The sequence below is a fragment of the Macrotis lagotis genome, chromosome 1 (assembly GCF_037893015.1).
Source record: "Macrotis lagotis isolate mMagLag1 chromosome 1, bilby.v1.9.chrom.fasta, whole genome shotgun sequence".
Classification (NCBI taxonomy): Eukaryota; Metazoa; Chordata; class Mammalia; order Peramelemorphia; family Peramelidae; genus Macrotis; species Macrotis lagotis.
Genome location: NC_133658.1, coordinates 669,749,944 through 669,763,006, shown reverse-complemented (window position 1 = coordinate 669,763,006; position 13,063 = coordinate 669,749,944). Strand labels below are relative to the sequence as shown.

General features: G+C 34.4%; 1 protein-coding gene and 1 non-coding gene across 5 annotated transcripts in view; both read right to left on the bottom strand.

The window, feature by feature from the left end:
* Positions 1-3,724: 3,724 nt before the first annotated feature.
* LOC141510432 (U6 spliceosomal RNA) lies at positions 3,725-3,831 on the bottom strand. Its single transcript, XR_012474921.1, has one exon. It is a non-coding gene; the product is annotated as a U6 spliceosomal RNA (small nuclear RNA).
* Positions 3,832-12,721: 8,890 nt separating this feature from the next.
* The window catches only part of CALCRL (calcitonin receptor like receptor), a 105,498-nt gene continuing 105,156 nt past the window's right edge, over positions 12,722-13,063 (bottom strand). For all 4 annotated transcript variants that reach the window (XM_074215540.1, XM_074215539.1, XM_074215541.1 and 1 more), the window contains one exon: positions 12,722-12,957. In XM_074215540.1, coding sequence (XP_074071641.1) covers positions 12,745-12,957 — 213 coding nt within the window. In that variant the 3' untranslated portion in view covers positions 12,722-12,744. The remainder of the gene's footprint in view (positions 12,958-13,063) is intronic.

Genomic DNA, 13,063 nt, shown 5'->3' with positions numbered 1-13,063 from the left:
AAATAAAATCAGATCTAAATAACTGGGTAAATATCAGCCACTCATGGCTGAGCTAATACAATAAAAATGACAATTGTACCTAAATTAAATTGCTTATTTATTAATGTCATACAAATCAAACTTCCAAAAATCACTTTAGTGAGCTAGAAACAATCGTAACTAAATTCACATGGAGAAACAAAAGTCAAAAATAGCAAGGGATTTCATGAAAAAAAGTGCAAAAATTATAAAGCATCAAAACTGTCTGGTACTGGCTCAGAGATAGAGTGGTGGACCAATGGAATAGATAAAGTGCAAAAGAGACAGCAGGGAATGATTATAATAATCTGCTATTTGATAAACCCAAATCGTGCAGTTTCTGGGATAAGAACTCACTCTTTGATTAAAAAACTGCAGGGAAAACTAGAACATAGTATGGCATTAACTTGGATTGAACCATGTTACATTCTATACCAACATAAGATCAAAATAAGTACAGCATTTAGACATAAAAGACAATATTTTAAACAAATTAGGAGAACAAGGAAGAATTTACCTGTAGGATCTATGGAAAGGGGAGCAGTTTTTTTTTACCAAGGAAGAGAAATAGAGATCATTTTAAAAAGCCACCTAGATAATTTTGATTACATTAATGTAAATAGCTTTTGCACAAACAAAACCACTATACCCAAGAGAAATGTAAATTGGGAAACAATTTTTACAACTAGTGTTTCTGACAAAGCACTCATTTCTAAAATATATAGAGAACTGAGTCAGATTTATAAGAAAAGCAAGCCAATTGACAAATGATCAAAGGATATGCAAAGGCAATTTTTAGACAAAAAAAATGAAAACTATCTATAGTTATATGAAAAATTGCTCTAAATCATTACTGATTACAGAAATGCAAATTAAAGCATCTCTGAGCTACCACCTCACATCTTTTAGGTTGATCAATATGACCAGAGAGGATCAATGTTCGTGTGGATATGTGAAATCTGGGACATTAATGCATTATTGGTGGAGTTGTGGCCTGAATCAACCTTTTTGGAGAGCAATTTGGAATTATGCCCATAGGGCATTAAACATGTGTATCTCCTTTGATCTAGCAATAGCATTAATGAGTATATATCCTGAAGAGATTATGAAAAAGTTTAAAAACCTCCACATGTACAAAAATATTCATAGCAGCTCTATTTGTGGTAGCAAAGAATTGAATATCAAAGGGATGTCCATCAACTGGGGAATGGTTGAACAAATTGTGGTGTATGTATATGATGGAACATTATTGTTCTTTTTGTAATCAGGAGGAATGGAATTTCAGAGAATCCTGGAAAGCCTTGCATGAATTGAAGTTGAGTGAGATGAGCAGAATCGGATGAACATTAACACTTTAACAACAACATGGGGTAATTATCAAACTTGGTGGACATGCCGACTCCATCCCTGAAATAATCAGGGACAATTTGGGCAGATTTGTGATGGAGGATACCATCTGTATCCAGAGAAAGTACTGTGGAGTTAAAACAAAAATCAAAGATTACTGCCTTCAATTTTTAAAAAGTCATCTTATATATTACATAATTTTGCTATCTCTAATGTTTTATTTCATCCTTAAGGTTTTTTTCTCTCAACTCACTCAATTTTGATATATGCGATGCTTGGAAACATGTAATCAATTGCCTTCTGTTGGAGGAAGTGGGGAGGGAAGAGAAGGAAGGGAGGTGGAAAATTGTAAAATGCAAAACCTGGCAAAAATGATTGGTAGAAATTACTATTGTATATAATTGGAAAAATAAAATATATAAAAATCTGTTGTAGACAAAGAGAACAGATAGCATAAAATGTGACACATTCTATATGTTAAAAGAGAAGATTTCAAAGAATTTGGAGGAAAAAATATAGGCTCTTGGATGAGATTCTACAGAGGAAGTCAACTGAGATTACTTTAATTCAACAAACATGCAAAATCAACAGCTTTGGCTGAGGATAAAAGACAACAATGAAAACAGAGTCCCGGCCGGCAACAGTCTTCCTTTTAGAGCAAATAATGTGCAAACAGTGGAATAAATGCAGGAGAACAGAGGAGGAAAGAAACTACCGACTGAATATTAGGACAAGTTTCACATAAAAATGACATGAAATGACACTTGAAGGAAGTTTGAATTTCTAAATGTAGAATTTAGGAGAAAGAATAGTCAGGGCAAATCAGACTCCAGGCAAGAACTGGAGATAGGCTAATTGGACTGTAAGTTGGGCATTCTGAAAGAGGGAGAAGTGAAATAATTCTAGGAAGGTCATATGGAATCCAAATAAGAAATTCCTTAAACATCAGTTTGAAAAGTGTGCATTTTATTTCATAGCTCATAAGGAACTGTTGAAGACTTTTGAGCAGGGGAAATTGGATAATAAAACCTGTATTTTAGGGAGGTTATTTTGGCAGCTTCAGGGAGGATAAATCAGGGAGGATGGAGAGTGCAAGTACAGAGAACAATTAGGAGGTTCATTATCTTGGCATGAAGAAACTTGGTAGACTGAATTAGGATTTTGAGTGGAAAGAAAGTTAAAATACAGGAAGCATAGTAACTTATATGGTATGATGGAGGAGCAAACAATAGGGAAAGTCATTGATAATTCTGAGCTTGTAAACCTGGGTTCCTTGGAAAATACCTGTGATATCAATACCCCAACAATTGTTCCACCTCCAGGATATCATCACTGTACTGAAGAGTATGTGGCAAGGAATAAGATATTAGAAGACTAGAAAGGTTGAAAGAAGCTTTGTTGTAAAAAAGCTTTGAGAATTAAACAGAGATTTTTGTATTTGAACTTAGAGGCAATAGGGAAGTACTGTTAATTGAGTAGGAAATGGCCTGGTTGGACCTTCATTACTGGAAGAAGGATGAGAGACTCATCAGTAGACTATTAGAATAATCAAACAATGAGGTGATGAGGGCTTGTAGCATGGATGTTCAAAGATCACCAATAAACAGTGGAGCCAAGATAGTGGCAGGAGAAGAGCTTCTTCTAGGTTCTCTCTCCAAAATATTTCACAAACCTTAAAATTATGACTAACTAAATTTTTAAGAGAAAGAACCCACAGAAAGATCCAGTGAGGCAACTCTCCAGCCCAAGGTAACCTGGAAAATAATGGAAAAACTCTGTTCCATGGGGTTGGAGGGACAGCATGCCAGAGCTAAGGAAGTTCAGCCTCCAAGGAATAGCCCAGGGCACCTGGGAGTGCCAGCTCTGGGCAGCAGAAGCAATTTCCTGACCTGCACCTCAGGGAGCACCAAGCACAACTTGGAAGATCAGAAGGAAGATCTCTGCCAGAATGAGGGTGAAGTCCAGGATCTCAGAATGGCCATGGTGAGGCCATGGAAGCTCAGATCCAGAACATGGAAGCAGGTCTATGGATTTTTCAGCAGGAGCCTCTAGGCAGCTTTGCCCTAAGTGCTCAGCCCACTGAAGGTAAGGGCATGGATGGAGATTGCCAAGGTCTCTGGGGCTTTGACCACATTCAGACCCTGGGCACTTGATAGGACCCCCATAGAGCAGGGACCTTCCCTCCACAGTCCCATGGCAGAGGGGTGAGCTTGTGATTATTCAGAGACCAGGAGAGCAGTCAGAGTCTCACACACTGAGGTCCTTGTGGTCCCAATAATACTCAAAAGCTCAGGAAGCACCCCAAAACCAGGCACAGGCTGGGGAAATGAGCAAACAGAAAAATGTGGAACCTGACCATATGTAATTATTTTGTTTCATGAATTTGCATGTCATCCTTGCATAGGGGCCATGCTAATCTTCTCTGTATCATTCTGATTTTAGTATATGTGCTGCCAAAGCAAGCACTAGACAATTATTTTGGTCCCATGGAGGACCAAAACATTCAGTCTGAAGATGAGAAAGTCCAAGCTTCTGCATATAGAGACTCCAAGAAATATAAAAGTTGGGTCCAGGCTATGAAAGAGCTCAAAAAAGGTTTGAAAATCAAGTAAGGAAGATGATAGAAGAAAAATTGGGAAAAGCAATGAGAGAGATGCAGGAAAAACATTAAAACAAAGTCAGCAGCTTAGTCAAGGAGATCCAAAAAAATTCTAAAGAAAATAACATGTTAAAAACAAGCTTACGTCAAATGGATAAAAGAGTTCAAAAAATTAATGAGGAGAAGAATGCTTTAAAAAGCAGATTGGCCATATCAAAAAGGAGATAAGAAAGCTCTCTGAGGAAAACAAACCTATCAGATGTGGAAAGGAGTTAAAGGAAGCTGATGACTTTGCAAGAAATCAAGATACAATAGTTCAATTCCAAAAGAAGGCAAAATTAAATCAAAATATGAAATATATCATTGGAAAAACAACTGATATATGTTAGGGATTGTTGTGTGTGGGAATACTGTAAAATATCATCACCTGGTGTCATTGAGCACCAGAGTCTTATTTTACTAAGTGCCACAAAAGTGGGAGTACATTAAGGGACTGGGAAGGATATTTAAGTACTGGTATTTGATTCAATAAATGGAGACTTTGGTGCACAAAGGGAGAACTTGTCTTCCTTGTCTCCCACCCCTCCAACGCTCTCCTGGGGAAGATTGAAGGAGTCTGGAAAGGGGCTCAACAGTTATGGACAACAGATTCAGGAAAGATAATGTAAAAATTATTGGGATACCTGAAAGTCATGATCAGGAAAAGAGCCTTGACCTCATTTTTAAAGAATTCCTACAGGAAAATTACCCTGAGATCCTAGAAGAAGAGTGTAAAATAGAAAGTAAGAGAATCCACCAATCTCCCCTGGAAAGAGATCCAAATAAACCAACCCCCAGGAATATTATAACAAAGTTCCAGAATTCCAAATCCAAAGAGAAAATAGTACAAGCATAAAACTCAAATAATATCTTTAATAAAAATAAATTAAAAAACAAGAAAATAGTACAAGCATCCTGAAGGACACAAAGATCACCAGTAGCAGCCTAATCACTAATTTAGTGAATAGATCTTGCAATAGATAAAAATATACTAGGTTATTTAAAACAATTATAGCAGGACTCAAAATGGATAATTGTTTCATCTTGATAATTCTCTAACTCCCCTCCCCACCAGCAACATACTACATTTATTTACTTCTTTATATGTTGCATTTTTCAATAGCAACATTTATGTGTTCAGGGATCATTTCATTTTCTTCTTGGTATGTCAAACACTAGAGTTTAAGGAGGGCAATGAAATGGTCAACCTTGTGCTTTAGGGCAATCACTTTGGTAGCTAGGAGGCTGAATTGGAGAATGGAGAGATTTAAGGCAGAGACAACAATTAGCAGGCTCCTGTAATAGTTCAGATGATAGGTAATGATAGTCTGAACTAGGTTGATGAATTTGTTAATGGAGAGAGGGAAATCTGTGCAAGAAATGTGGAGGTAGACTTAATGATTTGACGATTATATATCTGAAGTGACAAAATGAAGAACTGAAGATGTCATCAAGACTTCAAACCTTTCAGTCTAAAAGAGTGGTGGTACCTTTGGCAGAAATAGGAAAACTCAAAAGCATGAATTTTGGAGGAAAAATGAGTTGTATTTTTTTTAATACAGTTGTTTTTGAGATCCTAGGGAGTATTCAATTGTAAAGACAACAGTCAGTTGTAGATATGCATTGGATTTCAGGAGAGATACTAGGGTTAATTACATAGATCTGTGAATCTTTCTAGAGATAGTAATAAAACCTTTGGAAACTGAATAGATGGTGAGGTATATAAAGAAAGAAGATAAGCCAGGACAGAACTTGGGACATATCAAAAGTGAGGCATGGGTATGTATAGAAAGAATAGAAAGCAGCCTAGAACCTTGTGCATATCAAAAATGAGGGGAGAGATATGCATGGTGATATATCAAGGAAATCAAGCCATTCAGGCAAGTAGGAAAAATAAACACAGAATTAAAGAAGATAGAGTTTTCAGTGAGACATGGTAGGAATAAATGTCAAATACTGCACAGAAGTCAAGCTGGATAACAAGTAAGAAGAGGTTATTGGATACGGTGAAAATATCACTAATAATGTTGGAAAGAGAAACTTCAGATAAGACATGTGAAGATTAAGGATGGGAAAGACGTAGATATATCTGTATAGGCTTAATTTAATGTGCTAGTAGATTGAGAAATATGAAAGTTGACAGAAGGAATGATGGTGGGGGAAATGTACCTGCAGGTATAGAAAAAGATAGTCTTGGTCTTAATCAGGGTTTGAAGTGGAGAGAATAAGGGAAGATTTCAAAAGGTTTTGAGATATAGAATAGGGCAGAAGAGTGATGTCATATCTGATAATTTAGGAGACTACAACAGATGTGCCTGAGAGACATTTGGAATGGGTCCATGGAGGAAAAAAATTTTAAAAAGTACAATAGGGCAGCTAGGTGACACAGTAGATAGAGCACTGACCCTGGAGTCAGGAGTACCTGAGTTCAAATCCGACCTCAGACACTTCATAATTACCTAGCTGTGTGGCCTTGGGCAAGTCACTTAACCCCATTGCCTTGCAAAAACTAAAAAAAAAATGTATAATAAAGAGGATAGAGATCTGATCACAGAGCCAGGAATACCTAGGTTCAAAATCTACTATTAGGACATACTAGTTATATGACCATTATTATAAGGCTATTAATTTCTCAGTGTTCTAGATAGCTCTCTTAACTGTAAATTACAGAGGGAGTGCCAACCTGCATTGGGAAGTATCCTCATCCAATAGTACTCAATGTCAATAAAATCACAGGTCCAATTTCAATCCCAAATGTATACTAAATTTCAGTAAAGCATTCAATGAAGTCTCTCATATGTTAACTTTGTAATAAGTCAGAGAGATTTTGGATTTATGACAGTAAAGTTAATGGAGAGTTTGTAGAAAGGTACAAAGAAGTCATACAAATATTCAAAATATCAAGTCAGACAGTTTATTACTCACAAATAAGCTGTATGCAGCTCAAACATGACTGGGATGTGGAGGTGAGTCAGGCTCCCATATCTATGATATTTCTGCCCTTAAAATTGATGCTGCTGGACAAATTTATAGCGATTGAGTGGGAGAGGAATCATAGGAATCATCAATTAGTGGGTGGGCTTAACTATAGGTTATGCACCTCCCCATTATCAACACAAGGGCATTATGATAAAGAAAATGTGTTAACTTTGCATATCAGAATTAAAAATGTACTTAACTAAAAGTTTGCCTAACTTTGCATTAATTGTTATAATTAGCTGACCAAGCAAGTTACTGAAAATACAAGAAATTCCCAGTAAATAGGTAGGCTAGTCAATAGTCAAATAAGAAGTCATTTATTCATGTAGTGCCTAGTCTTCACAGATTAATTCCGGATGACTGAATGACTAGAACCAAAGAATAATTATCATGGCATTAAAGTCAACATTGTGGAAGTTTCAAATTCAATTTAGCTTGCATTTGGTCTGAAACTGAGGAAAACTTCAAACTCTTTAGAAAGTAGGGATATCCTCCCTTTAGCTACCTTGAATATATTTCTCTAGTATTTAGAGTGCAAGAATGAAAGAAGTGGAGAACTGAAAGGGTTCACAGTAAGATCCCTATTTTTAAGCTATTTGAATCAGTGAAACAAGGAAATATTCCTTATTTTACAGATTAAGAAGCAGGGTCTTTAAGGTCTAGATCCTTCAGGGAATGTGGAGAGTGGGGGGTAGTTAATATTGCTTCCGAAGAAAACAGGAAAGATTAAGCAGTGACCCTATGAGAAAGATTTTGAGCTAAGTTCAAAGCATAATTTAGGCAAATTTGGGAAGGTAACAACCTATATTTTCATGTTAGGCCTTTATTTTGTCAGTGAGTCAGATTTTTGTAGAAGTTTATAACTGTGGTTTTGGTCATTGTGGCTTTTGGTTACATGTGATTGAAAATATCTTGGGAAAGGGGGCAGCTAAGTGGTGTGATGGATAGAGTACCAACCCTGGAGTCAGGAGGACTTGAGTTTAAATCCTGCCTCAGACCCTTAATAATTGCCTGGTTGTGTGATCTTGGGAAGGTCACTTAACCCCATTGCCTTAAATAAATAAAACTCTTAAAAAGGAAAAGATCTTGGGAAGGAGTCAAGTTTTATCAAAAGTTTCTTAGGATGTTTGTATAAAAGAAATACAATAGGGGTAAATACAAACAACTAAAGCCCAAATGGGGGAAAAAAAATCTCTTCATCATATAACATGTAGATTGAAGGCTGCTCATGACTTGATTTCACTCTGATAAATATAGAAATTACATAAAGTACAACAGCAAGTTATTTTGGAGATAATCACTTTACTGCATAGAAATTTGGTTCTTTTAGTTTATGTCTCTTTAATAGATATTAATAGAATTGTGAGATTAATAGGTATACATTTTCCAGAGGGATTTTGACACAGGAAAACAAGAGTCATAGCCCTGAAGTCATAGAACCTGAGATAAAATTCTGTCTCTTACTAGCTTTGTGATTTTTAGGCAAATTAATGGACCCTTCTGGTCTTGTCTATAAAACAGGGAAGCTAGGTGGCACAGTGGAGAGAGGACTGGGTATGGAGTGAGAAAGACTCATCTTCCTGAGTTCAAAGTTGACCTCAGATACTTTCTAGTTGTGTGATCCTGGGTAAGTTAAATAGCACCATTTGTCTCTCATTCCTCCTATATAAAACGAGTAGAAGGAAATGGCAAACCATTCTAGTATCCTTGACAACAAAGAAAAAAAAATCAAATGAAGTCTCATTCAAGTATTTTTGACAAAGAAAAAAAACCAAATGAAGTCACAGAGTCAAACATGACTGAACAACAACAAAATGAGGGAATTGGATTAAGTGACTTTGGAGGTTCCTTCCAGGACTATCTGTTACCATTTCAATTTTTATTTTATTGTTGGAGTTGTGACAAAAAAAAATAATGTTCCTATTATGTTTTCCCTTTTAAAAAAGCTTACATCATTATATGCATGAATGAGAAAATTAATATTTTAACCCTGTTTTGCATTCTACATTGCATTCTGCAATAATTACCAAATGAATCAATGCTGAAGATGATCAAAATATGAGATATAGGAAGGGAGTATATGATTGCCAAGATTCTGTCCAAACACTTTTGGTTTGTCATACTTAATATCTTTTCTCTACATAGCTTGCTTATAGATATCTGTCTACCCACATTCTCAAAGGAATGTCTTCATCTGTTTCACTTCTTCCTCTTTCCTTCCTATCCTTATCTTTTCCCCACCTTTCTTCAGTTTCTGAAATTAACCTTATGTGAATGTTAGTGTTTTCAATTTTTATAAGAAAATTTATGCTCATATTTCATTAGGAAGTACTTTTATTTTTGTCTTTGAACCTTCAGTGTCTAGGACAAACTTTCACATTTTATTTTTTGCATTTAGAGTCACAAATCCATTAGGGTAGATGAGGAAGGAAGGTAAGGAAATTTTCTCTGTCCTTGAATATATAGAACATTTCTACAATTGATAATGTAGTTTTAGTTGTCTAGCACAGTAGGATTGTGAAGTGAATTTGCCTGTCTTTTGTTGGTATTCAAGGCCAAGCTATCCATCAATACATTTGACATAGACTTAAATGCTTGTTGGATTAAATTAAATATTGTTGTTTGATTTCTTCAAAAAATGAGAGCCTATATAGAGATTGTATACAAATCAACTCATAGATTTGATTTCAGATCATGATGGGAAACTTAACATGATCAAAAAGGAAATAAATCACAAGCAAAAAAATAAATGTGTTTATATGAATATCTGATCAAAACAAAGCTCTGACTTCAAAATATGTTTTGAGCACTCAATAAAAAGTTAAATAGACATAAACATTTTTAAAACTTTTATTTTTCAGATTACCTCAACTCTGTCCTAATGATTGTAAGAAACAATGGTTCTTATAAGAATGGTGAAAATAGAAAAAGAAGTTCACATTTTCATTATTTTAAGCAATAAATACAATGCTATAACTACTACTAAATCTATGTACATCATTTGTATTTGAATGAATGCTAAGGTCCAGCACAAATATTTAATGAAATAAAACAATGGTAAATTAATTTGTAAAAATAAAATCCAAGTCATTAAATTTGGGGAGAGAATTATCTTTTTCATTATTTTACTAGATAGTTGTGTAAAAATAACAGTGCCTTATCACTTTATCCATATACTTATATGTATATGTACACATACATACATATATGTATATATAAATATATAGATAGATAGATAGAAAATTTAGATGTGTATTGCTTAGATTAAAAAAACACTTGTTTTTTGAGGGGACAGGAATGAAAAATAAAAAATGAAAGCCTTATTTTACCTTTCATTATACAATTGTAACTGAATGAAAACTAAGTTCTTAATTGCCAAAATAGAAGTCTAAATTTTAGGAACATAACATCTAGGAAGGTATGTACATGAAAAATAACTTCAACAACTTGATTAGTCATGAAAATGATGCAAAAACATTTATAAACAACAACAACAACAACTGGCCATATAGCAAATTAGCGTGAGGTTGTGATCTAAGCATACTGATAGAAGGACAATAATTAATAGGCTGCTCTCATAATCTTGTATTTAGAATAGAATATTCTTTGAAAATAAAACATTTTCTGTAGTCATTTTAAATTTTGTTATGGCAGTATAGCTAGGTAGTACACATAAATAGATTTGACATTAAAATAGATATATAAAAAATTGAGCATGGCAGTTCCAACATTTGAATCTGCTTCTGTAGAAAGGTTTTGAATATAAACGAGTTAAACAAAAACAGAAGACCATTTTAATACACTTTAACCAATTAAAGATCAGAACAGTCTGTCTTCCTTTATCTGATACCTACTGTCAATTCTGTGCAACTTGTTAAAAGCATAGTCACAACATCTAGATAATTTATAATTTATATATTCACTAACCAGTCCATTGAACTAACTGGTTTTAGTCTTACTGACCAGAAATTTTTCCTAGAACATTTAAAACCAACAATAAAATTTATAACAACAACTATTTTTAAATTCAGAAATTACTGAATACTAAGGAAATGTGAATACTGATATGCACCATAAAAGTCAAATAATTAGCCATATCCTATTACATTATAACAATTTTGTATATTTCTCAATGGCAGAAAATGATTCTTGTTCAAATGTGTTTACCAGTAAGGTGGTGTTCAGAGAAAGGTATTTTTTAACCTCTGAAGTTGACAAATAAATTTGCAATAGCGAAACCAATGCTCTGTTACAAAGGAGGTGAATTAGTTTTGGGTTAAGTCTTTCATTTCATCTAAATAATCTAAATGGTTTTGTCTTATCTTTTAGTTTCCTAATAATGATAATAATAATAATAATTACATATATATATATATATAAAAATTTGTATTTGTTGCACTTTTATACAAATTATATTCTATTTGGAATATTTTATTTTCTCACACAAAGCATTTTAAAAGATAACAAATTATATTACTTATTTTTTAGGTGGAATACTTTTTTAAGACTTTGCAAAGTATATCTTTACTAGAATGATCTGGTGCCTGAAAGTGAAATTCATAAGTGTTTAAAATATTTTATCAAGATAGCATTGAACAAATATAAAATTGTTCATTTGTCCCTTCCCTTTTCAGGGTTAGTATATCAATTTATAATAAAAATAGAATAAACATATAGAATTTCTACTACTTAGGTGTAACTTCTGAAAGAAAATTTCAATATGTTCCCCATATATGCCAACTTATTCTAAAGTTTTCACTTAACTGAAGTTTTGCATTGTGAAGAATATTTTTATCTTATGTTATTTTTTTCTTCCCCCTCATTGTGAAATTTTTGGTACTAACATCTAGTTGTATTCCTAAATTATCCCATAATGAGTTGATCTGGTTTAGGTATTCCAGATTCTTATTTTAGCATGATCACAGCCATGGCACTTCTTGCATCAGAAGTTAACCTGCATATATTGTAAGATTAATACATCTACTTCATGGCATCTAAGTTCAGGGACAAAAAAATGCATTAAATTTATTTACAAGTGAGGTTCTTAAAACATGATATAACTTTCACAACAAAGTCTTCAAAAATAGGCTCCAAAGAAATTAAGAAATCCTTCATCAAATTTCATCATGCAGAATGCACTGTCTACATAGTAGAACATCAAGAGGAAAAGTTTCTATTTACATATACTCCTTTTGACCCAACTCCCTTCAACTGGGTTGTGAGGGAGAAAAAATGGTCTACAATCAAGTCACATATTCTGCTTGCTGTAGTACATGCTCTGCAGCCCCATCCTATGCACATTCCCAGTCCTGTGTATAGCATGCCATCTCAAGGGCACGTGGTCCAGAGTGGGGCTAGGCAAATCAGCAAGGGAGCCTAGTAGTTCTGCTCTGTTGATTTTTCTAGGAATAGAAGTGATGAACAGCTAGCTCCTCTTGTGACCACTGTGCAGTTGTAGGAAGGGATCAGACTCTATTCCCAATGCATCAAATTGATGCACCAGAGAGGCTCTTCTGCCCTTCATGACAGGGAAGATCTATGCATGGCGAACAGTCTCCCAAACCTGAAGAGTAGAATCAAGCTTAATGTGCGTGTGTGTATACTCTTACCAACATATGCTATTGTACTTATGGGCTATTTTGTGGCACTTAAGAGAAATAAGTCCATGTTAGCTAGAAATCTTCTGGCCATAGGGTCATGAACACAATTCCTTCAATAATAAGGGTGCAAATGTGGTAATAAAGTTTGTAACTCTTCTGTAATCAAGCATAGAAATTTTCTGTTTTCAGAACCACATTTTCCATGTCATGGAAGCTTTTTCCATTTAACTGTTCACTACCAAGGTCATTAGTATAGACATGAACATCACTGATAGAAGACACGGTGTAAGAAGCTGTGCGAAGGGCATCTGAATTGGAAAAGCTCCCAAATTGAATTCTATATTGATTCCAATGTCTTCTCAAAACTGCTTGAACCTAAACATTCAAAGGACAAGGAAAAAATAAACAAAAAGAAAATTATGGTATTGTTGATTAATATTCATTTTTAAAATGGCAACACATTGAGTATTTTCTGTTGAAG